General features: G+C 40.9%; 1 protein-coding gene across 3 annotated transcripts in view; it reads left to right on the plus strand.

Annotated features, from left to right (window-relative positions):
- LRBA (LPS responsive beige-like anchor protein) overlaps window positions 1-26477 on the plus strand; it is an 826328-nt gene that overhangs the window by 30251 nt on the left and 769600 nt on the right. The window contains exons 1-2 of one of the 3 annotated variants that reach the window (XM_082611155.1): window positions 21198-21759; window positions 22107-22545. In XM_082611155.1, coding sequence (XP_082467281.1) covers window positions 22327-22545 — 219 coding nt within the window. In that variant the 5' untranslated portion in view covers window positions 21198-21759; window positions 22107-22326. Of the gene's footprint in view, window positions 1-21197; window positions 21760-22106; window positions 22546-26477 lie in introns of those variants that run through there. The other 2 variants (XM_082611156.1, XM_082611157.1) reach the window with 2 other exon arrangements.

Consider the following 26477-nt stretch of genomic DNA (forward strand, 5'->3'; position numbering starts at 1 on the left):
CCTAAGGAAAAATATGATTATGTAAAAGTACACTTGGCTCGACCGGCAGAGGCACAGGCACGCGAGCAGTTGAGGGTGGGGAGGAGGCCAAGGCAGGAAGATATGGCTCTTGGCCTCAGAAGATTCAGTCTCAGCAGAAAAATGCCAAAAAGCAAGCTGGACAAAAGAAGCAAGGACATGACCAAAAGGCTGCTGCCAAAGGTGCCCTAGTATATACCTGCACTGTTTGTAGGACAGAAATGCCAGACCCTAAGACCTTCAAGCAGCACTTTGAGAATAAGTATCCTAAGACTCCACTTCCTCCAGAATTAGCTGATGTTCAGGAGTGAAGCGGTTTACAGTGAATTCGCAACACCTTTGACTCTTCTACTGTCTCAGACCTTAGGTAACAAACCTGCAGCTCTTTTCTAACAAACCACTGATCAGCAGAAATAAAGGGGCTACAGAGACACTCATTTTTATGCTGTTCCCTTTTGGGCTTCATGCAAAGACAATTCTGTGTAAATGTACAGTTGACTCTGATTTGGAGATCTGAAAATTGGTCCATCCTTGTTGTAAAAAATTTGTTTACAATTATAATTATATGGATGCTCATATTGTGTGAATTGACTCATCTAATAAAGTGGTACCTTGGTCTCACAACCACAGCAGTAACAACACAAAGTACCCTGTGTGTACCAGCCGCATGTGTACTGATGATCAATAGCCAAAACAAAGCAAAATTTCCCTCCTAGTATTTTATAAGTAAAAGCTTCCTGTAATAATCCAGGAGACTGATGTACAAGTTATTCCAAAGAACAGAAAAGTTGAAAACTTAGAAGCATTACTAATTATCTATAAAATTGGTCTTATTTATATTTTTGTACCTTATTTTTTTTTTTTTTTGCGGTACGCGGGCCTCTCACTGTTGTGGCCTATCCCGTTGCGGAGCACAGGCTCCGGATGCGCAGGCTCAGCGGCCATGGCTCACGGGCCCAGCCGCTCCGCGGCATGTGGGATCTTCCCGCACTGGTGCACGAACCCGTCTCCCCTGCATCGGCAGGCGGACTCTCAACCACTGCGCCACCAGAGAAGCCCTTTTGTACCTTATTTTGATGTTCAAAGATATTTATAGAAAACCCTCAATAAAATAAAATGTATGTCAGGTGTCATACACAAATTAGACAGTCAATTAATAAATACTTTTAATTTTTATGAGACAGGTACTTTTTCTAGAAGCTGGGAATTCAGTGGGATGGAGATGGAGGCCGTGACCTCCAGGAAATTCCCTTTTTGTGAGGGAAGGCAGAATTCTTAGGAATTTCATTAATCAGGAAGCCATTTATTGAGCACCTACTATTGTCAGGCCCAGTATGTGCCCTGGGGGTGCCAAGATTAAAGACAAATTTCTTGCCTTCAGGGAGCTCACCTCCTATGTCGAGTCAGAAAAAATAGTCTAAAATGGACTGAAGACCTTTGAAAATCTCCAGATCCTCTAATTTTACTCTAATTTGTGATTTCATCAAACTCTTTATCTATAAAACGAGAATAATATGACTTCACTTAGAGCTTTGTTGTGCACATTAAATAGCATCATGTAGCAATGTGGACCCTGGATGGTCAGGCTGCTGACTGGCTCAGCGACTCCTCAGCTGTAGCAATCCTATTTCATGCCTCAGCAGACTGACAAATTACTACTTGTCCTGGAGATTCATGGCCACTTGTGATATATAAAATCTTAAGTGTTAAATTGTGGGATGCTGGGTCCATGTGGTAAGGGATATGTTTGGGGTAAAAACAGGCTGTCATGAGACTATATAGAAAGGACACCTGAGTGGGGAGGTAGGGTAGGTGTAGGGAATCCTGAGGTGAGGCCTGAAGGGAGTTAGTCTGAGGGTGGAGAGAAGAACAAGCTTTTAAAGCAGAAGAGGTTGGACAAGTGGGTCAAGGTCAGGGAGAGGAGCCTGGTGCTTTAGAGTCACAGGTGTTTCAGTAGAACTAGAGCCTGAGCAGCGATTTGAAACCGTTTTTTGTCCCACAGCTCACTTTGTCCATCTGGAAAAGCCAATGAACACTTCTCAAGATTAATATTTTTCTTTTTTAAAATATTTATTTATTTATTTTTGGCTGCGTTGGGTCTTCGTTGCTGTGTGCAGGCTTTCTCTAGTTGAAGAGAGCAGGGGTCATTCTTCTTTGTGGTGCATGGGCTTCTCATTGTAGTGGCTTCTGGCACGTGGGCTTCAGTAGTTGTGGCACGCAGGCTCAGTAGTTGTGGTTCACGGGCTTAGTTGCTCCACGGCATGTGAGATCTTCCCGAAACAGGGCTCGAACCCGTGTCCGCTGCATTGGCAGGTGGATTCTTAACCACTGTGCTACCAGGGAAGTCCCGAGAGTAATATTTTAAAATGTATAAAGTAGGAAACTATTCACTTACAGTGAAGTTATCAGAATACCTAAAATACAAGTGCAACATTTTAATTTTTTTATTAATCCATTAATAATAAGTTCCACTAGTGGGTGTAATAACTGCTATAATTTCACAGTAGCAATGAGGATAAATAACATCTGTGATATCTGCAATAACTGGATTGTATTGTGAAAATATCTGATTTCTGTTGGTTGAAAAGTCACACATTTAATAGTACTGTGGTTTATTGCCCACATTTATAACTGGAGGAATTCCTAAATTTCAATGAATGATCAGTAAAAATAAAGATTTTTTTTTTTTTCCTATCCAACTTCAACTTACTGTAGACCCCAGGTAATGAACCCCTGGTTTTAGGCTATGTCTTCTAAACAAGTTTCCCTGCCTTCAGTCAGATCCTGCCTCTAATCCAGTGTCTGGTTTGGGAATGCACAAATCTGATAAAGCCATTCCTTTCCTTAAAACTCTTCATTTGTTCTCCTGGCCTTTAGGATTAAGTCTAAATTCTTTCTTGTGACTCATAAATCCCACCAGGACTGGTTTCTCTCCACTCCCTAACTCCTCCTGTCTTTCCCAGCCAAACAGAATTTAAACACAATCCTCTCTTGCCTTCCCACTTACTATTTGTTTTTTTCTGATGGGAATCCTCTTCCTTGACTCCATCTCTTCTCTGCTTGGTAAACTCCTTAGTGATCACCTCCTTCAGAAATCTGATTTACCAAAGTCTGCATGATTCCTGGCCTCCAGGGTTTACATCGCACTGGGGGAGACAGATAACTACACTTCTAATTATAACACAATGTGAGAACTGCCTTGTTTACTCTTTTACCTCCAGAGCTTAAAACTGCTTACCCCAGGGGCTTCCCTGGTGGCGCAGTGGTTGAGAGTCCGCCTGCAGATGCAGGGGACACGGGTTCCTGCCCCGGTCAGGGAGGATCCCACATGCCGCAGAGCGGCTGGGCCCGTGAGCCATGGCCGCTGAGCCTGCGCGTCCGGAGCCTGTGCTCCGCGATGGGTGAGGCCACAACAGTGAGAGGCCCGTGTACCGCAAAAAAAAAAAAAAAAAAAAGAAAGAAAAAACTGCTTGCCCCAGTACCTGCTTAGTGCCTAAGTATTAACAACTCACAATGTTCATTTCACTGCACTCTATGTGAATGGGTACCTCTGGAGTTGTGTGACTATGCTATTTTATTGATAAATAAACAAATAAGTGAGTGGCCTCAGCTGAGTGAGGAAGAGTCCTGCAGAGAATGGGGCAAGAATCATTCTTAGATTACGTGTAATTGTTTTTTTTAATTAATGATCTTAATGTTTTTTATTCACTTTTATGTATAGTTTAGAAGAGATGAACATTTCAAGGGCTTAAAAGAGTCACTTGTTCTGATTATAAAAGTATTACAAGTTCATTTGTAGGAAACTTGAAAAATGTACAAAATATACAAAAATAAAATCAGATATTATAAACAATCCCATGACTGGATGGAACTGTCTTGGAATGTTTATATCAATGATATTTGAAATTGACTATAAACCATATTGAATATATATTTGGACACTGATTTCTTGATTCTGAAAGTGTAAATTATGTAAAACATGAAGAATATGTTTATCATTGAGATTTGGCTTTTCCTTTATTAATCATTGCATTTAGCAAGTATTTTCTAAACATAAAACATGAGTCAGGCGCTGGGCTTGACAATCTGAAGAATATAAAGATAAATTGGACACTGATCCCATGACTCCAGTATTTACAGATTACTAGGAAGATCAGACCCATTTGGAGCCTTAATGCAAGGCAGTAAGGATATGTGACTTAAGAAAGCTGAAAAAAAAAAAAAGAAAGAAAGAAAGCTGCAGTCAGCCAGAGGGAACTTTTTAAAGCCAAATTAGGTCATGTCATGTTCCTACTTAAAACCTTCACTGGATTCTCATGCAATTTATTTTTATTTATTTATTTTTAAAATTTATTTTTATTTCAATTAAATAATTTTTTATTGGGAGATAATTCACATATCATAAAATTCACTTTTTAAAGTGTACAACTCATAAAGTTGTGCAGACATCTCTCACTGGATTTTTAAATAAAATCCAAACCCTTAACAATGGCGTATAGCTTTGTGTAATGTGGCTCTTGCCTGCACCTCTCCAATTTATTTCTTGACACATTTGCCTTTGCAATTGATTTTTCCTTAACCTGGAATCCTGGAATCCTTTTTCTACTGGCATTTAACACTGCTGGCTCATCTTGAGGGTCTCAACTGAAATGACACTCTGAAGAGAAGTTTCTTCTGAACACAGTCTCCAAAAATAGCCCTCCCATCTACCCAACTACTCTTTGTCATGTCACTCTATGTTCTTCACTGAATTTACTTACAGTCTGTAAATGGTTGTATATTACTTATTTGTTAGGGTATAAATTTCATGGAACAGGGATTTTTTGTTTGTTTGTTTGTTTTGGCTCTCTTTATTCATTGGATCAGGGGTCAGGAAACCATGGCCCACAGGCCAAATCTTGTTTGCCATCTGTTTTTGTATGGCCCACAAGCAAAAAATGGTTTTTACATCTTTAGATAATTTAAAAAAATCAAAAGAAGTATAATGTATCATGACATACGAAAATTCTATGAAATCCAAATTTCAGGGTTCATAAATAAAGTTTTATTGGAACATAGCCACTCTCATTGGTTTAGGTAGTATCTATAGTTGCTTTCTCACTACAGGGGCAGAGTTGAATCGTTGAAACAGACCATATGGTCTGCAAAGTCTAAGATATTTACTGACTATTTATTAAAAAAAAGTTTGCTGACTAATGCATTAGATCTTAAACTCCTTGAGGGCACAGTGTTTTGCAAACAAAGGATATTCAGTACATGCTTGTTGGATTAAATTGAAACTCTAAAATCTCTTGATTTTATTTTTCTGACTTAAAATTCCTTGTCTGGATCTACACAATTATATACACCCATTAGGTAGTATCTAATATGGATAGGTAGTATCTTAATATGAAAAGAAGTTTTAGTTAAAGTCTATTTATCCCTTACAGACTAATAAAGGATACATTTACCTAACTCTAATACTAGGCCGAATGTGTTAAATGCCATCAGAAAGCTTACATGTTACCGACTTCAGAGTAAAACAGAACATATTAAGCTAGAGCAATTGAGGAAAGATCTCTGAGTTTCAGAGTACTTGACACTGGACACTCAGGTCATATGGGAAGACCTAGAACAAAATCCTGCAGGTAGAAAATCACTATGTGTAAAGAGGAAGCTGTAATACGGCTGGCTTTGCTGGAGAGTAGACTTGTGGAGGTCAAAGATGTGTCATGCTGGATTGGAGCTCAGCCCTGAAGCAGAAATAGGGTCTATACTGTCTTCCAGCCATTTATCGCCACCCACTCACTTTCAAGCCTACAGTAATCTGACTTTTCCTTATCATTTAACTGAGGCAGTTCCAGTTCTATTGAAGATCACCCCTAACTGCCAGGAAAACCAATGGACTTTGATCAGCCCTCATCCTTCCCTACCTATCTGCATTTAACAATTTAACCTCCTTTCTTTCTTTCTTCCTTCCTTCCTTCCTTTCTTTCATTTTCGGCTGTGTTGGGTCTTCGTTGCTGTGCGTGGGCTTTCTCTAGTTGTGCCGAGCAGGGGCTACTCTTCTTCGCGGTGCGCGGGCTTCTCATTGCGGTGGCTTGTTGCGGAGCATGGGCTCTAGACACGCGGGCTTCAGCAGTTGTGGCACGTGGGCTCAGTAGTTGTGGCTCGCAGGCTCTAGAGTACAGGCTCAGTAGTTGTGGCATACGGGCTTAGTTGCTCTGCAGCATGTGGGATCTTCCCAGACCAGGGCTCGAACCTGTATTCCCTGCATTGGCAGGTGGATTCTTAACCACTGCGCCACCAGGGAAGCCCATAATATTCCTTCCTTCTTGAAGCCCTTTCCCTCTCCAACTCATTCTGATGGTAGCTGTACTCCCTCCTCTGGTCCATTTTCCATTGACAGAGAGCAAAAAGGGATCCAATCAGGATATGACTGTCAATGGGAAACAGGTCCTACAACAGGTTCTATGTTCAACTTCTTTCATTTCAACACAGACTTTTATGGAAAATGTACTACATCCAAGACACCATGCCAGATGTTGTAAGGGGGAAAAGACTCAAAGAGTGTTCAATCTTGTGGAGGAAAGAGGTTGGTAAACAAGTAATTAAAACTCAGACAGAAAAAGGTGAGGCTTGATAAGCATAAGCAGCGGGGCTTCCCTGGTGATGCAGTGGTTGAGAGTCCGCCTGCCGATGCAGGGGATGCGGGTTCGTGCCCCGATCCGGGAGGATCCCACGTGCCGCGGAGCAGCTGGGCCCGTGGGCCGTGGCCGCTGGGCCTGCGCGTCCGGAGCCTGTGCTCTGCAGCGGGAGAGGCCGCGGCAGTGAGAGGCCCGCGTACCGCAAAAAAGAAAACAAAGCATAAGCAGCGTTCTGTGGATGTGAAAAGAAGGGGCGGTTAAAAGTGACCTTGAAGCTAAGAATTGTTCATATCTTCCCAAGGACGAGGGTGTTTATTGCTCATGCTCCATTGGTTAAGAAAGAAACTAAGTTATAAAGTTTGTGTGATTCTCAAAGAAAAATTGGTTTTCCAATTATTTGTTTATTATGTTATAAATGTTAAAACTTTCTTTTAAAAGTGATTACTAGATCTAGTGGTAATCCTTTCCTCACTTGATCTTTGGAATAATCCTATTTATAGGTATTATTAGCCCTGTTTAACAGATAAAGAAAATGAGACTCAGAGGAATTATATAAGAATACACAAAATGGGCCCCAAATAAAATTAAACTCTCTTTTCCTCATTATTTGAAATGAATTCTTTAGGGAACGAGAGTGAGAATATTTATTTAAGGATACTCCTTCTTTTGATTTCTACTAAATCAGGAAGCTAAATGCCAGCACTTAAACTGAATGGAGTCAGGGGCCCCCAGATTCAGTAGCTTTCATTTAACCCAGGAGACTCATTTTCTTCTTTGTCAGAGTGGCCCAGCAATTGGTTAGGTAGTTGGGGACCTAACTCTTTCAATCCAAGAGGGTATAATAGAGTCTGTGCTGATGGTAAGAACAATGCAGCTCTCTAGAGCTCTGTCTACATGGCAGTCCTAAAATAGTTTTAAAAAAGTGTATTGGTAGTTGTTCACAGCCCTCAAATTCAATTTCCACATTGGGAAGTCCAAAGGCTGAGGTTATTTTGTATGTTCCATTTTTTGCTAAAACTGGGGTAACCAGCTATCTTCAGGCAGTCAAACCAGTTTGATGGGTACCCCTCCCACTTCGCCCATCAGAAACTGGCTTCAGACCTTAGTGTTCACTGGCTGATGGTTACAGTTGGATCAACAGGTTCAGCCATGAAAAAAAGGAAAAGAAAGAAAAAAAAACCAACTTCGCAACTCCACAGAGAGATTTTGTAAATAGAAATGAAGGCTGTGTAAACATAGTACCTGTATTTTTCTAGTTGGCACGCTAGGAGCCCAGCAGGAAGAGATCACAGTAGACAACCCACAATCCACAAAACAGAGTTTTTTTCCAAGGGGGTGGCGGTGGAGTAGGAAGGGTGTCTGGTTGCTCCTGCTTTTGTCCAAAAAAGCTATCCAAAAGTTTTGATTCAAATAGTTCACATGTAGGAACCCTGAAGAATTTTCAGTGATTAAAAAAAAAAAGTGACCAAGAGGTGAGTGAGAACTCAGCTTACTACAAAGGAAGTCAGAATAATTCTCTCTTGACAAAGGAGCAAAAGGATCTGTTAAGGTTAGAAACCTGGTGCAGTTTGTAGTCTGTGAGCAGCTGGGGATGTGCCAGAGGCAAGTGTAGGATGAAGGGGCTCTTGTTTTAGGCAGAACGGAATTCAGGAACTCCATTCCTCCTCAGTGCCTGTGAACTTTGCTCAGCCTTCTCTTCTTTCACTCGCTACAAAAAAGTGGTGGAGAGGAACTATGCGGTGGGCAGAGCAGGAGTTTGTACCCGTTTGTCGTGTTTAGTCCTAGATTCTTTTTGACATATTTTAACAGATTAATGCTGTTTATGTGATTTGTGATTTGGAATTTTCAGAAAAAAATCAATTAAATAGTTTGGATATACGGATTCCTAATGGTCTGAGTGAGCAAAGAAAAACCAAGAGCTACCTCTTTGCTGATGTGCTAACTAAATTTTGGAGGTAAATTCGCAGCATGACTAATTTAGCCACCGCTGTCAGTAACCTTCAGACAACACTCAATAAAAAAAGAAAGAAAGAAAAATGAGAGTTACCTCTTTGGGTCCAAGAAACTAATGAAATTTGAGACTGAATCAAAGGTTATACGCAGGGCCCAAATGGCAATCAGACTAGCTGGTAAACAGAACAGTAAATAGCTATACTGATGAGAAAAGTGTTTAAATTTTTTTTTTCAAAAAATTATAAATACAGTCATTTAACAACATATGCTTTAATTATTGTTATAATGGCTTACATTTATTGAGCAGTAATTACTTTTAGGGTACCATGCTAAGTACTTTACCTGTAATCCTTACAGTAGGTACTATTATTATAGTCCTTTTATAGATCAGGAAACTGAAACTTCGATAATTTGTTCAATAATTTCTCAAGAGTACACAGCCACTAAGCCATGGAAGTAGACTTTAAGCCAGACGTGTTCAGTGTCAAAGCCTATGCTCTTAACTAGTGCACAGTTTCACTATGTTTGTAATAGCAAAACACTGGAAACAACTTGAATTTAAACAATAGAAGGTTGGTTAAATTATGGTCTAGTTAATAATGTAATAATATAGTTATTTTTAAGGTCACATTTAAAAGACTAGGGACAAAGAAAATGTTAATGATATATTTCTAGGTGAAAGAAAGCAGGCTACAAGCAGTATGTTTCACCTGATCTCAAGTTTTTAATGACCATTTATTTATGGGACTACATATATACACCAAGTGTCAGAGATGTGTGGGTGTTGTAATTATGGGTGTAGTTTTTTTCTTCATTTTTGAAATTTTCTACATTTTCCAAACTGTTTAAAATTAACATGCATTACTTTTTTGTTTTCTTTGTTTTTTCTTTCTTTTTTTCTCTTTTCTGCACATGCATTACTTTTTTAAGTATGTAAGACCCTTCAATGTTATTTAAAGTAGGAGAGAGAAATATAGGAAGAGGAATAATCAATCAATCATCAGTTTTGTGACAGGTAATGAAATTTGGTGGGGAGCCAAGGGTGGGGAGAACTGAACATATGAATGTAGCTGTGACACAAAAGCACATTCTTTCACAGGTGCAGCCACCAGTGCAGATATGTCTCATAATTTTCCACTAGCCGATATCATATTAACCAGGGTCATGAGTAAGCACAATCATACCCTGATCATCTTCCTCCTTCTTGAATTGCTTTCCTCTCTTGGCTTCCGTGACACCCCACTCCTATTGGCCTTCCCTTTCTCAATCTCCTTTGCTACTTTCTTCTCTTCTCCTCACCTCCCTTTACATTTCAAAGAGTCCCAGGCTTGACCTTCGGTCTCCTCTTCACCATCTACTCAGAGGAAAAAAAAAATTAAAATGCCTTCAGGACCCATGCCAGTAACAAGCGAGTGAAGCAAGTCCTTGATTTCGCTGCCATCTCTTCCCTCAGCCCAATACCAGTCACCCTACACCTCAGTCAATAGCATATCCACCAACTGCTCAAGTCAAAAAGTAGAAGCCATCTTTCATTGCTCCCTTTTCCTCATCTTTGCCCACATACATCCAATACATCAGCAAATCCTGTTGGTTCTATTTTCAAAATATATCTTGAATCCTTTCCTTTCCCCTTTCTGCCTCCATCTTGCGTGGGCTATTTAAGTGTCATCCTAAGTGGTCTCTTTGCTTTTACTCTTGGCCACCATACATTCTTCATGCACAGCCTGTCATACTAATAATCTCTGGATTTGGAACTGAAAACTCAGAAGATGTAGCTCTGGTCTTCTTTCATTCTTCCTAGTGAAAAGGTAAAATTTACCTAGTTTGACTGAATTATCATAATTCAGAATTAATTTAATAGTACCCCCCCCCAAAAAAAAAGCGAATTCACTTTGGTTTCTTAGCAGTCAAATATTTTGGAACCTAAGGAAAAAAACAACAAAATTTATTTGCTCAGTTTTTCTGTTCACTTTATACTCCACCACCTTGGTTAACAATGGTAGAGGGAGAATTAAAAAAAAGGAAAATTATGTTCTATTCTTAATTCGCATCCATCTGTAAGGAACAAAACAGAAGGCTGACACAAATGTGTATTATAATCTGGGGGTGGCTTACCATACTTGTTTCCGCTTAAGTTCGTCTTACCTCATTTTTCCAGGACTTCAATTCAATATGTTTTTTTTTGCCATTTAAGCTTCTACGACTATGACTCATGGAACTAGAACTAGCTCAGTACTGCTTTGTGTTACTTTCTGTATGAGATTTTTCTCAACTGGTTAAAATGACATAAGTAAAATACATTTTGTTTTTCTAAAGCTTAAAGACATAAATGTTAAACTAACAACTTTCCGTTAAAAGAAATTGGATTTAGCAGAGAAATAAAGACTTTCTAATTTTACTTTACAACATAAAATATTTTTCCTCAGTTCTTTCTTCCATAGCTGTTGACCACAGAACTTTCAGTAATCTCATTTAGATCCTGGAAATTAAAGTACTGAATACATTTTCCTAAATGCTAATTTCTTACTACATTTTGCTTTAGAAATAAACTATTTTGAAGTTGACCCTACACTTGTCTTGCCTTTAACATGAAATCTAGCAACTGTTTGTTATTGTCTTTTTACACAGAACTCTGGATTGTTTTCCCTTCTGATTTAGAAGACTGTTGCTTTTGGAATAGAAATACATAGTGCAGATTGCCCAGATTTAGGGACATTCTAGGTTGCTTCCAATAATCTGAGTGACACTAAAATTATTATACGTTACTTTTAATTAACATTAAACATATATATATGTCATCTAAGGAGTATTGAAATCAAGTAAATATTAGTTCAGTGGTTGTAAACCTAGGCCCTGCATTGTAATTACTTGGGAAGCTGTAAAAAATATTGATGCCTGGGTCTTACTCAAGATTCTGATTTAATTGGTCTGGGAATTGGGATTAATAAAAGGTTCCAGGTGATTCTAGAGAATGGCTAATGTTAGGACCCACAGAATTAGGCAATTATGGTTTCAAAATGTCACATTCTATATTTGAGGTTAACTGCGTGTGTGAAAAAGGTGGCACTATATTTTCCTTTTTTAAGGTCAGAATTCCAAAATGGGTTTCAACTGGGCTAAAATCAAGGCATTGGCAGCATTGCATTCCTTCTGAGGACTGCAGGTAAAAATCTGTTTTGTTACCTTTTCCAGCTTCTAGTGGTTGTCTGAATTCCTTGGCCTGTGGCCTCCTCCTTTATCTTCAAAACCATCAGTGTAGCATCTGCAAATCTCTCACTGACTCTATGCTCCTGCCTCTCTCTTTCACTTATAGGGACCCTTGTTATTACATTGGGCTGACCTATTTAATGCAGGATGATCTCCCATCTCAAGATCTTTAATCATCTGTAAAGTTCTTTTTCCATGTGAATTAATATATTCACATGGTTCCAGGGATTAGGATGTGAACATTTTTATGGGAGATTCTGTTGTCTACCACAGTCTGTAATTGTTTTCCTCCTCATTTTACACACTCTTTCTGATGATCTTTCTCATCTTGGTGGAAGATGTCACATTTCTATCTCCAACTCCAGGTGCAACTATTCACTGGACCTCACCCCTGTGTGGTCCCACAGGGCCTGGAACCAATGCTGTTTCTCACCTTTAGGTCTTGATACACCTTGCTGTCTTGGTTTGAACACCTTTTTCTCCTTTTCTCAAGTCACACTATATTCTTTGTCCTTCTAGACTCAAGGCGTTCCCTTCTCCAGGAAGTTGTTTTAAAAATTGAGATATAATTGATATACAACATCATGTAAGTTTAAGGTGTACATGTTGATTTGATAATTTATATATTGCAATGTGATTACCACCGTAGTGTTAGCTAACACCTCTATCACATCACATAATTATTATTTCTCTTTTGTGGTGGGAACAATTAAGATCTAGTCTCTTAGCAATTTTGAAGTTCATAATACAGCATTGTTGACTATAATCACTATGCCGTGCATTAGATCTCTAGGACTTATTTTTCTACTAGTTGTCTGTACCCTCAGACAACATCTCCCCAATTCTCCCTCCCCCCAGCCTCTGGTAATCACCATTCTACTCTGTTTTTATGAGTTTTGCTTTTTTATTAGATTCCACATGTAAGTGATATCTTATTATTTGTCTTTCTCTTATTGATTTATTTCACTTAGCATAATCCCCTTATGGTCCATCCATATTATCACACATGGCAGGATTTCCTTCTTTCTCTTGTCTGAGTAGTATTCCATTGTATATATATACCACATCTTCTTTATCCATTCATCCATTGATCGACACATAGGTTGTTTCCATATCTTGGCCATTGTGAGTAATGTTGCCATATGGGAGTACAGATATATTTTTGATATCCTGCTTTCATTTCCTTTGGATACATGCTCAGAAGTAGAATTACTGGATCATATGGTAGGTCTATTTTTAATTTTTTGAGGAACCTCTCCATACTGTTTTCCATAGCGGTTGAACAAATTTACATTCTCACCAAGAGTGTACAAGGGTTCTCTTTTCTCCACACCATTGCAACACTTGTTATCTATTGTCTTCTTGATGATAACCATTTTAACAAGTGGGAGGTGATAGCTCAATGTGGTTTCGATTTGCATTTTCCTGATGATTGACAGCTAAATAATATTTATAAACTTCTGAGCTCCTCACTAAAGATAGTGCAATATCTACCTATGGGGAGATAAGACATTTTTACTTTATTTTCAGCTTCTCAACATTTTGAGGAAAAGTCCTAAAACTAAGCACCTTCCTACAATGAATATGTTAATCATCTCATTATTCCACACAATTGTGCACCTTTATAAATGCAAATTATTGTAAAGTAATATAAACACTGCATTCCACCAATACTATAAAATGGATGATTCCACCCAAATATGTATCAGGGTTGGGTAGCTGCTAGTGATTTTCTAAGAGTCTAATGAAATCCTATCACTTTATACTTTGAAATCTCCTGAATGCAGCAAGTTGCCTTCAGGGTAGAATCCAATCCTTAGCCTGGTTTATTGTGGTCCCCTCTGCCTCCATAGCTTCATTTTTAGTCAACTTCCCACTAACAATCTGCCTACTGTCCCACACTCATCATTTTCATGTAACAATTATAACTTAGGCATGGGGTCTTGGTTATGCTAACATAATTTTCATTCATAATAAAGCCAGGAATGGAGCATAATCTATTCATTTTCCCTTCTGCAGCCTATTGTGTAAGCACAGGTTCAACTCCATTTTCCCCTTTGTGCAGGATAATAAAAACTATAATGATTTTTTAAAACAATCACAATACTATTTAACTTCATGGGATGAGAGTTTCCCACACTTAGTTGCTCATATTTAAAGAGTATCTGTAAAGAGGGTGTGATCCAAATGGGGGTGGTAGGATGTGCTTTTCAATATATGTATTAACAGAACAACCTTTTTTACTGCTCTATAGCTCTATCCAGAAGAAAAATCTAATTATTTAAGAGTGACAATTGGATTAAATTGGCCTCTAAGGTTAAAATGTCCGACCAGACTGGAAACTTTTCTTTTTCCTTTTCTTTTTAAATTGAAGTATAGTTGATTTACAATATTGTGTTAGTTTCAGGTGTACAGCAATGTGATTCAGTTATATATATATGTATACTTTTTTTTCCACTACAGATTGTTGCAAGATATTGAATATATTTCCCTGTGTTTTATAGGACCTTGTTGCTTATTTTATATAGAGTAGTGTGTATCTGTTAATCGCATACCCCTAATTTATCCCTCCCTTCCTCTTCGGTAACCGTAAGTTTGTTTTCTATGTCTGTGAGTCTGTTTCTATTTCGTAGTAAGTTCATTTGTATTGTTTTTTAGATTCCACATATAAGTAATATCATATAATATTTGTCTTTCTCTGTCTGACTTACTTTACTCAGTATGGTAATCTCTTGGTTATCCATGTTGCTGCAAATTGCAATATTTCATTCTTTTTTATGGCTGGGTAATATTCTATTGTATATATATACCACATCATCTTTTTTTTTCCTCATAAATTTATTTATTTATTTTTGGCTGCATTGGGTCTTCCTTGCTGCGCGTGGGCTTTCTCTAGTTGCGGTGACCGGGGCTACTCATTGCGGTGGCTTCTCTTGTTGTGAAGCATGGGCTCTAGGTGCATGGGCTTCAGTAGTTGTGGCATGTGGGCTCAATAGTTATGGCTCGTGGGCTCTAGAGTGCAGGCTCAGTAGTTGTGGCACGTGGGCTCAGTAGTTGTGGCACACATGCTTGGTTGCTCCGTGGCATGTGGGATCTTCCCAGACCAGGGCTTGAACTCGTGCCCCCTACATTGGCAGGCAGATTCTTAACCACTGTGCCACCAGGGAAGTCCCCTAGGATACATTCTTAAGAGTGGAAGAGCAGTATAGTGCTAAACTGATTCTTAGTGATGTTATATGTTTGCAGTAAATATTAATGAGTGCACATTTCTCCTTTGCCAACACTGAATACTATAAATATTTGCAATGAGAGAGGTAAACCATGTCATCTCAATATTATTTTAATTTACATTTCTTTGATTATTAGTAGAATTGAACACTTTATTCCTGTATTTTTAGTATAGGTAGATTACCCATAGTGGCTGTAACATTTCTCAGCAGAGAAAATAATTTGTAGTGTCTGTAAGGAAATGGGTGCTTTCTTTAATCAAATTAAACGTAGGTCTTCTCAGTTAGCAATAAAGAGAAAATCTCCCTGGAAAATTTCTTGTGAACTTTATAACCCAAAATGTGATCACACAGAATCCCCCTTTCCCTTGTGCATCTCTGGCATGTACCACTGCTACCACCTTCTTTAACATACAGGCCCAATTATGGGGACTCTAAATTATAGCATAGCTGTGACCAGGCTAGAATATTTTTTAAAGTTTATACTCTGGATCAACAAAACTAATATGGTTAGGGAGAGTAATCCAAAGCTAAATAATCTGTTTTACCTGATATTTTATTTTATTTTTAAAATATTTATTTATTTAGGCACATGAGATCTTCATTGCTGCATGCAGGATCTTTCGTTGTGGCGAGCAGGCTTCTCTCTAGTTGTGGATCCAGAGCACACGGGCTCTGCAGTTGCAGCACATGGGCCTAGTTGCCCCGAGGCACGTGGGAATCTCAGTTCCCTGACCAGGGATCGAACCCGCATCCCCTGAAATTGGAAGGCAGATTCTTAACCACTGAACCACCAGGGAAGTGCCATACCTGATATTTTAGTTTTCTACCTATCGCTGTATAACAAACAATCCCAAAATCCAGTGGCTTAAATCAACAAGTATTTATAACCTCTTACAATTTCTGTGTGGGTTAACTGGACCCAACAGTGCAACTCTATACCATGTGGCAGGGCTGCAGTCTTCTGAAGGCTCAACCCAGCTGGAATATCCATGATCACTCGCTCTTGTAGCGGGCAGCTGGTGCTGCTTGTCGGCTGGGAACTCAGCTGGGGATGTTGATTGAAGGCCTTGATTGTTCTCCACACAGCTTCTCCATGTGGTTTGGGTTCCAAGAAGGAATACTCTAAGCATGTTTCTACATGACAGAAGTCACCTTTCTCCTTTTGGAGTACTAGCAAGCAATTCAAAGTTCAAACCTAAGAGAATAAGGGCTGGAAAAAGTAATTTCCTCTCCCGTCTGCTTGAAGTTAATCTCCTGGTGGTCTCATTTCCTATTTGAATCACCACTTGTAATCTTGGGGACTGAAATGGCAACCTACCACTTTTCAGGGGAGACACTGGCCTCTCAGAGACCTCACCTAGACAAGGAATTCAGAGTTGAGCTGACGATGCCAACAGTCATTCTAGGGATATGCACTTATATAGATTGCAAAGGGGTGGGGTGGGGTGGGGTGGTGGTACATTTCATTGCAGTCTCATGACAGTTACTATCTTACTATTGTAAGAGAACACTGCAAATGGGCTACGTATTTGTACACTACTTAAGAACGAAACAGATGTGGGAAAACAAAAAAAAACAAATCAATCAATCTAGTATATGTCCATGTCAACTATGCTAAATACTTCATTAATATTTTATGTCTTAAAACAAATGTCTTGGCTAGCATACCTACTGAAAGTAGAGCTGCCCTTTTCAAAGTCTTTATCCCTTGTGTGACATACACAAGGGAAACAAGAATTTAAAAATGCCCCAGGGCCTCCCTGGTGGCGCAGTGGTTGAGAGTCCGCCTGCCGATGCAGGGGATACGGGTTCGTGCCCCGGTCTGGGAGGATCCCATATGCCGCGGAGCGGCTGGGCCCGTGAGCCATGGCCGCTGGGCCTGCGCATCCGGAGCCTGTGCTCCGCAACGGGAGAGGCCACAACAGTGAGAGGCCCGCATATCGCAAAAAGAAAAAAAAAAAAAAAAAAAAAAAAAAAAAAATGCCCCAAACAGGACTTCCCTGGTGGTCCAGTGAGTAAGACTCCATGTAATGTAGGGGGCCTGGGTTTGATTCCTCGTCGGGAAACTAGATCCCGCATGCATATCGGAACTAAGAGTTTGCATGATGCAACTAAAGATCCCGTGTGCCGCAACTAAGACCCAGTGAAGCCAAAACAAACAAACAAACAAACAAACAAATAAATATTTTAAAATGCCCCAAATGTAATTAACTTCATGTGGATCATTTTGAACTTCTAGATATTGAACAATCGTGTGAACTTTCAATCTTAAACATTTGAGTTTCCAACTATAAGGGTGGGCAATGTCTTTTCCTCTAAAATTGCAATTGTTCCCAGAGTCTAATGCCCAATAAAAGTGCCATTGATAAAGATTACTAACATTCGAGGTTTTACTTAACATTAGTAAGATTTAATGAATAGTAAAAGCAATGTTTGTCTTTCTTGTGAGGAGGGTGCTGCAAGCCAAGGCCATGAATTTCTAGCCTATGATATAAGCTACGCTGAATAAGAATTTGAAGAATTCTCCAAATTCTCTAGGTGCAGAGCAAATCATGTAGATGGTACCTTTTCCCTAAATTATCATTTAATCTATACCCTAGCAAAATACCAATAAGTTACAATTGGGTGGATTGGGTGTACTTTCTGGTAGAAACAAAGAAAAATTCCATCCTATCTTTGTTATCAAAATTTTCTTTTCTTTGCATATAGGTAAAGGCTTGCAGATCAATAATCATTTTGATTTCACCATGAAATTACATTCTCTTTGCTTGAGTTCCTTTGAGTTATGCACAAGGCTTCCTGTTCTGAATCCACTCTTTTCTTTTGTCTCTATTATGATGTCAATGTATGCTGAAGGAAAGTAAAATTATGAAAATCTTTAGTCCTTAATTCTGTCAAGGTGGCGATGTCAGAGAGATATATAAATTAGATGATGATGAAAAATTTAAGTCTGGATTTATAAAAGGTAATTTTCCCCCCCATTCCTTCCTTTTCCATTTTAAAACAAAATTTTTTTCATCTTTATTCTCCAAATTTAGGTGTACATCCCCCTCAGAATTCCAATACATTTTTTTCTTTCTGTTAATGAAGACTTGTGATGATCTGTTTTCCCTTTCATCTTAGAACATTTTGCTTTTATGTTTATGTGATGTATACAATTCATGTAATTTTTAAAAATTTTTTTTTTGCGGTACGTGGGCCTCTCACTGTTGTGGCCTCTCCCGTTGCGGAGCACAGGCTCTGGACGCGCAGGCTCAGCGGTCATGGCTCACGGGCCCAGCTGCTCCGTGGCATGTGGTATCTTCCCGGACCGGGGCACAAACCCGCATCCCCTGCATCGGCAGGCGGACTCTCAACCACTGCGCCACCAGGGAAGCCCCATGTAATTGTTTTAGTTGGTGTTTCTGTTGATCTTAGACATGAGGAAGGTCCAAGTGACACAGCTGGTGTCAGGGTATCCAGAAAGCTTGAATCCATCTGTAAACTCTTCAGCACTCATAGGTCGGTTAGTGCCCTGCTGGTTTTGGAGACCCTGGATGGGCGGGGGGTGGGGGGGACAGCTGCGGCTCACCCTGGGGACACAGACACTGGTGGCAGCCATATTCGGGAACACTCTACTGCCCTTTTCCTTTTTTTCTTCTCTTTTGTGTAGCAGCTGAGTGTATGATACAGGGATACAAGTACGGCAGTCCTATAAAATCATATGCTGATAGTTCGTATGAAGTCTTTTGACTAGAAAACTTCCATAATAGTACTAAAATGTAAACAAAGGGTAAAACTGCTTTCCATATTATTATTAATTTATTTTTTATTTTTGCCCACGCCGCATGGCTTGTGGAACCTTAGTTCCCCAACCAGGAATTGAACCCAGGCCCCCGGCAGTGAAAGCGCTGAGTCCTAACCACTGGACTGTCAGGGAATTCCCAGCTTTCCATATTAAAGTAGCCTTTTATACCAGGATCTTCCTCCCTCTAACTGGCAATAGTTGTATAGACTCAAGCAAGGGTTTTCAGGGCAGAAAAATTAAAGCAAGTAACTTTAGAGTTTTAACTCAATCCAGATAATATGTATTGAGTACCTATAATGTTCAAAGTATTGTGCCGTGAAGGAGCTTAATAGCTGATGAACAGTTTACCTGAAGCACTCCATGGCTATATTCTTTACACCTAAACAATAATCCACAGCTATTGTATTTTAACCGTGACTTGGCTAGAAGTGAAGTTTCCTTATGCTTCCTTCTGCAGTGAACCTCTGATTTCTGGCAACTGTTTTACTGTAACCAGGGGCAAAGTAAAGCAGGAGGTTGGATAATTCTGAAAAATTGTAAAAAACAGTTGGATTATTGTCTTACATCTCCTTTTGTTTCATCAGTAGAACAGCATTAACGGTGAGATGGCAAATCCATAACAGACATAAACCTTAGCCCTAGGTCATTTAGACTGAATAACTGTGACCACACTGTGTTTAGGGCATTTCACTATCATCTGCTTCTCCTCAATGGAGGACATTTATTTATTAACAAATATCTACTAGCACTTATATGCCAGATATATTAACATTCTCAGGGTTAGACTATTTGCCCAAATCTGAAGCAGCAAAATGCTATGAGAGGCCTTTCATTGTTTAATGTCTCCCTTCCTCCCTCCAGATGTGTTCAGTGCAGTGAAAGCTGTCTCTCTCCTCCCGGCACACCCACTTCTCCTTATTCCCGACTTCTTCGTTTAATGATTTAAAATATAAACCTGACGTGTTTAAATTTTCAGGAATGGCAAGACGTTGATGCCTGGCAATGTACAAGTCACCATTTCAGACCTTGAGAAAAATGTCTGCCTCATCTTTGTAATATTAAACCCACTTACAGAAAACAAATCTTAAACATTTGCAACCATGAGATGTGGTACAGCTGAATTCATTTTAGTATTTTAAAAAGGTGTAAGCTTTTAAAACTTTTCTGAAGAAGACGCTCCTGTGCTTGTCTTTTCTCATGCCACACCCCTCCTCCCAAATTTCCATGTGCTAGTTAAAATCCAGTTCAGTTTCCAAGCCCATCTCAAATAACCCTTTCTCTAGAAAACTATTTCCTCCCTAAAACCAATGTAATTTTTCTTCTGACTCTCCCACAGTACTTCCTAACTTTGACCCCACTTTCGCTTGACTTTTAAGTGCGAGTATTTTAAATATTATATATGTTTTAAGGCCTTACGGCTTCAAACAGTACCATAAGGGTGAAAAGCCACTTTCCTCTATAATGTTGTTTTTCACTAATGCGTCAGGAAGAATACTGTTAACGGGGGGGCGGGGGGGGAACAGGACACAGATTATGATGATCTGTGCTGGTTTCAATCCTAATATAATTGATCTCTTAAACTGAGAATGAGGCGAGCCTAACTTTCACATTGGAAAATCCCGAGAGGAAAAACACCCCTCCGAGATCTACAGGCAAAATGCACCCCGCCTCCACGCTGCTTGGAGCAGCTGTCTCAGGAGTCCTCCCTTCCTTAGAACGTGGGAGAGGTTTGGTGGGGCGGCAGCTGCGAGGAATCTTCCCCGTTCCTCGTCCACACGATCTCCCCGCCCCACACCCCGCTCCGAAAGGAAGGTGGCAGCTGTCAGGGAATCCCAGTGGAAATCTCTTTCCGAGTCTTCGCCGAGCGCGGCGGGCGGGCGGGCGGCAGCTGAAAGCTGTCAGGGGTGGGGACTCTTTGCTCCCTTAAACGAGGGCAGCAGCCCCACTGGCTCCGGAGCTGCCACCTCTCTAGCTCGTAGCGGTCCCTCAGGTGTCCTTCTCCGAGTCCAAGAAGACACCTTGGCAACGTGGGGCGGGTTCCTTCCGCGCCAGGAGGCCCTACGGTAACTTAACAACAGAAGGAGCGTCAGAATCACCGCCTCGGCACTCGCCAAAGCACCTTCTCAGGTCGGGGAGTGGGAGGCGGGGGAAGAGTCGGCTGCTGAAAATAAAGGTCGTTCCTGGCCGGGCCGGGGATACACCTGGTGCTACCTGCGTAGCGCGCCAGCCCTCACACGCAGTCCTACCAGCAAGCCCGCGCCCGGAGCCCCCGCCCTCTCCGGCCCCCGGGGCCGCCCGCGCGCCTCCACGCCGCCGCGCGGTCGCCTCCGCCTTCGCGCCCGCCCGGCCGCTCTCTCCCTCTTGCTCGCGCTCGCGCACGCGCACGCCGCACCCGGCCGCCCTCGGCGCTGTCATGGCGGCGGGGAGCAGCTTCAGTGGGCACGCGGACTGCCGCGCGAGCAGTGGAGGGGCAAGCTGTGGCAGTAGCATCCTCACCTCCCGCAGCAGCCTCAGCCGCGGCGTCCGTAGTGCCGGCAGCGGCTGATTTTGCAAAGGCTGAGCGCAGGGGTGGGGTGGGGTGGGGTGGGGTGGGGTGGGGCGGGCCAGGAAGCCATGGAGTTCTGTGCAGCCGCGGACTCCCGGGGAGCGGACTAGGGAAACTTGGAGGCTGCGATCAGGTGCCCTGACCTCTCTCTCCTCCCTCCTCTCTTCTCGTAGCCGCCGGGACTCCCCTCCCTTCTGGCCACTACACACACCACCCCTCCTCTGCCCGTCGAACCTCCTCAGGTGCCCGAGAGGTGCTCCACTCCTCCCCCTGGGCCGAGCGTTGAGAATCATCACCGCCCCCTTCCCCCGCCCTTTCCTGCCCTGGATCTCAGCCGCCACCTCCGTCTCGCGGCTGCCTGACGGGGGGCAAGGACGAGTCCGGAGTGTCTGGGTGAGGAGGAACTTTCTCCCTCTAGGGTAGCTTGGGGACCCCTGCTTTCCTCCGACCCCCCACCCCCACCCCCTTTCCCAACGACAGTTTCCTTTTCCGTGCACCTGTGAGGAGAGGTTGCCCTGCGCCTGGAACCTGCGACAGTGTGGGGGAGGAGTGAACCTGTTCTCGGGCCTCTGGAACCCGCCTTGGCTCAGAATCCCGCTCCTCAAGGCGCGGGGAAGCGGGTGGCTGGTAGCGGGGTCCTTTGAGGAACTTATTTGACGGACACTAACTGCACCCTTCTCTCCCCGCAAAACCCTAAAACAAAACCTAGCCTATTTAACATTGATTTAATCTTCCAATAGGGTTTGGCGTTGTTGTCAGCCTCGGGGAGAGAGATTGGACAAATATTCCCCAAGAGGAGGAAGGCGACGCCAAGGACTTTCCACATCGACTGCTTTTAGGGTCTCTCCACAACTTGGAAGAGTGACCCTTTCCGTTTTGCGTTGCGTCTGTGTGCTTATTACTAGCGCAGCGACTGCTGTCCCAGAGTGACTCCGAGTGGCCCTTTATCGTGAACTCGCAATGGCCAGTGAAGACAGTATTGCCCCTTCCCCGCCACCAACAGGTGATGACGGGGGAGGTGGAGGGAAAGGAGAAGAAACCCCTGCCGAAGGGGGCGCCTTGTCTCTGAAACCAGGGCTCCCTATCAGGGGCATCAGAATGAAATTTGCCGTGTTGACGGGGTTGGTTGAAGTTGGAGAAGTATCCAATAGGGATATTGTAGAAACTGTCTTTAACCTGGTAAGTAGATCTCTATTTTACGAGCATATCTTCTCAGTGGGTTGGGAAACAAGACGTTAGCGCTGGAGCCATGTGCTTTACTCAGGCTGATGATAGAAACAAAATTCTGCTGACCTAAATGAAACAATTTCTTGTATTTTTCAGTTTAAGGGGAATTATGTAAACTTAGATGCTCCAGGTTTTGAGAAAGTGAACAGATCACTTTGGTCCTAAGGAAATAATTGTTGCTATGGAAGTATTATGGAGGATTTATTCTATAATGTTTTTTCCCCCTTGGGATGTATATCTAAGTGTGCATTTCGGACATTTTAAGTAAGTTCTTTTGACCTTTTTTTGGACTTGAGAAATAATGTCCTACCTACTCTTTCGAGTCTGCCTAAGTTATGTTTTGCCGTAAATTTTGAACAGAAAATTCTTGTTCACAGGTCTGATGAAAGATTAATTTGCTGCAAAGTTAGCATTTATATTTAATTTTGACTAGTTTTATTTTTAGACATAATTAACAAAAGTCAAATTTTGGAAAGAATTTAGGGTTACATCTTGTGAATATTGAATGGCAATTTAAAAAGAGAATTGCAGCAGATATAGTATAATCTTTATTTCATTTGTGAATTCATGTCTATCAGCAAAGCATATTTGGTCATTGGAAGTTGCTGGTTATACTACTATGAGCTATGAATGTTATTTTTAAAATGTGGTTATGCGATACTTCCCTTTTTCTTTAGTCTTAGAAATGGTTATCATTTCCTAATGGGGACTTTTTAGATTTCTTTATTCCAATCTCTGTTGCCCATCAACGTAAAATATAAAAAGTAAATTTGGCCTTTAGATATTTCCCCTTCTTCCACCTGTTCACCTGTGTTAGAAGATAATAGATGGGAACAAATATGAATGTGCAATAGTTGAATAACTGTTTATTACCTTTCCCCTTTGCCTCTTATTTTTTCAAGGTTAGGCTTGTTTTATTCAGGGCAGTTAATTATTTCCTCCACTAGAGCTTTACTAATGGACGGGTCACCTGCGGTACAACTTCTAGAATGAGAAAGTAGCTTGATGAAATTCACTTACCTATGGAATAAGAAAATTTTGAACAATTGGGTATTTCTCTACCACTTTGTTGTGTTGGGAGTTTATATACAAAGACTGACACACACGTACACATTTTTTAAAAATTATGTATATTATGGAAATGTTCAGGTGTACACAAAAATAGAACAGTTTAATAAACTCTGGCGTCTATCATTCAGTTTCAACAGTTATACACATTTTGGGGATCTTGCGTCTATGTGGACTTTCAAAGTTTGTGAATCTGAAGGAGATAAATGGCAAATCTGTGTATCCCTTTGTCTCCAAATAGACTTGAAAACTTTCCTTCTCAATTTTTTTCTTTTCCTTTTTCTAAACCTCATGTATCTTGGATGCTAAAGAGAAATCTGTGGTAGTGATATAGTCCATCATTAGTTGTTTGTGTGTGAAACACAACATTCCTCTGGCAGAAGGAGGATTCCAACTCCTCTGTCCTTTAGAATGTCTTCTGTGGAGGTGGATGACCGAACGTGAGTCACTTGCATGTTATCATTAAGGAACATCCAAATTCTGTAGTAATAGTTCGTTCATATGCTGCCTAGAACTGTATACCTGGTAGAGATTTTTTTTTTTTTTTTTTTTTTTTTTTTTTTTTTTTTGCGGTACGCGGGCCTCTCACTGCTGTGGCCTCTCCCGTTGCGGAGCACAGGCTCCGGATGCGTAGGCCCAGCGGCCATGGCTCACGGGCCCAGCCGCTCCGCGGCATATGGGATCCTCCCAGACCGGGGCACGAACCCGTATCCCCTGCATCGGCAGGCGGACTCTCAACCACTGCGCCACCAGGGAGGCCCCCTGGTAGAGATTTTAAGGTGACTGGTGAAGTCTTTCGTAGCCACATGTTTGCAGGTCAGTAGGTGTCTGGGTAGAAGGAGAGGGCAAATCTGTTCAATTACACTTCCTCTTCACCATCATTCTCCTCTCATGTAGGGCAGAGAAAGTTGCTGAGAGGATTAGATGAGTTCTTTTCCTTCCCTTCTCCCTTACAAAACTTTTCATGTTCCTACAGATATCCTTCCCTTCTCCCTTACAAAACTTTTCATGCTCCTACAGGGTCTTGGCCAGTCTTTTGAAAATCTTGGGAACTGAAAATATTGGGAATCTGGTAAACTAGTCCATTTCAGCGTTAGTACTGCTGCACTTAAATATTTTCTAATCGATGGTTATCAGCCTTAGTCTCAATTCTACTCAAAGAAAGAAGTTACATTAACTGATAATAAGTGTGATTTAAAAAAAGTTACTACAATTTACTATGTGCTAGGCAATGGGCCAGGCGCTTTACCTATGTTTTTAAATTCTTCCCTCATTAAGTGTTTAATACATAGAGCTCATTATATAGATAAGGAAACTGAGAGCCTGAAAGGTGAAGCAGATTGGTGATTCTTAGAATGACAACCCTTCTAGGAATACATCTGTCTCTTGAGTTGATGTAGAGTTGTTTGCTTCCCTAAGCAGATATTTATAGCTTAGGCATAGCTTTCCCCAATGTAAGGACAGAAAAATCATTGGTCCTGCTAAATATGAATGCTGAAACCTTGTTCAGTTTTCATATCTTCTTATTGACCATTCAAATAACTTTCAAAAAAAAGACTTTAAAAGTAAAAAAAAAAATTTTTTCAGGTTATTCAGTCAGTTTTTTCACTCAGAATGTAGATGCAGAAAGTTAATTATTAAGTTTTTTTACAGTTAGTATATTGGATTAAAATGTCTAAAATTGTGAAAAATAGGATACAGACAAAAGAATGTGTGACATGTGTAAGTCATGAAGTATTCTAAGTCCTGTGAAACGTCATTTAACTTAAAGAACCAGCATATTACCAGTATCACTGAATCCTCATGCATGCTCCTCCTTTATCCTTTCTTCATTGGATTTTTCATTAGTAAGTTTATTATATTATATATATCATATATTATACTCTATATGTATTTATTTTATTATATATATATGCAGCTATCATAACTTTTTCCTACTTTTCAGGCATTTTATTAAAATAGATTGTATGCTACCAATTCTCTCTTATTGATTACATATTAGTTACTTTAAACCATAAAGTTTGTGCTGTTAAACTTAAACAACCTCCCCTCCCTGAGAGCTGTCCACATAGTAAGAGGTAGTAGAGCCATATAACTTGAGAAGTCTTTCTTTACAAAGTGCTGCCTCCAACTTTGCTAATGTAGCTTGACCTTACACTGTTATAAATTTCCATTTTTGTTCAAAAATTAATTTATTATTTTATTTTCTTATTTTTGGCTGCGTTAGGGCTTAGTCAATGCACACGGGGTCTTCCCTGAGGCATGTGGGCTCTTCGTTTTGGTGCGCAGGCTTCTCTCTAGCTTTGTTGTGTGGGTTTTCTGTTCTCTAGTTGTGGCGCACAGACTCCGGGGTGCATGGGCTCTGCAGTTGTGGCGCACAGGTTCCAGAGCACGTGGGCTCTGTAGCTTGCGGCACACGGGCTCTCGTTGAGGGGCACGAGCTCAGTAGTTGTGGCGGGCAGGCTTAGTTGCCCCGCGGCATGTGGGATCTTAGTTCGCTGACCAGGGATCGAACCCCTGTCCCCTGCATTGTAAGACGGATTCTTTACCATTGGACCACCAGGGAAGTCCCTGTTATAAATTTCTTTGGAATTTACCACCCTTCTTGTAATTTCTTTTGCAAATCTGTTTTATAGGTAAGTTTTGATTAATAGTACACCTGTGTATTCAAGTGTTTCAAACTTCTGGTCAACTTTTACATTTTTCTTGTTGCAATTTAAAACCATTTTTATTTTGTCTCCGTCTGTATGCTAAAGTAATTTGTCAAACTTTTGGACCCAAATAATTATATTGGCATGTTTTCAGGAATTCACTGC

This window comes from Mesoplodon mirus, assembly GCF_964341445.2.
Source record: "Mesoplodon mirus genome assembly, chromosome: 2".
NCBI lineage: Eukaryota > Metazoa > Chordata > Mammalia > Artiodactyla > Ziphiidae > Mesoplodon > Mesoplodon mirus.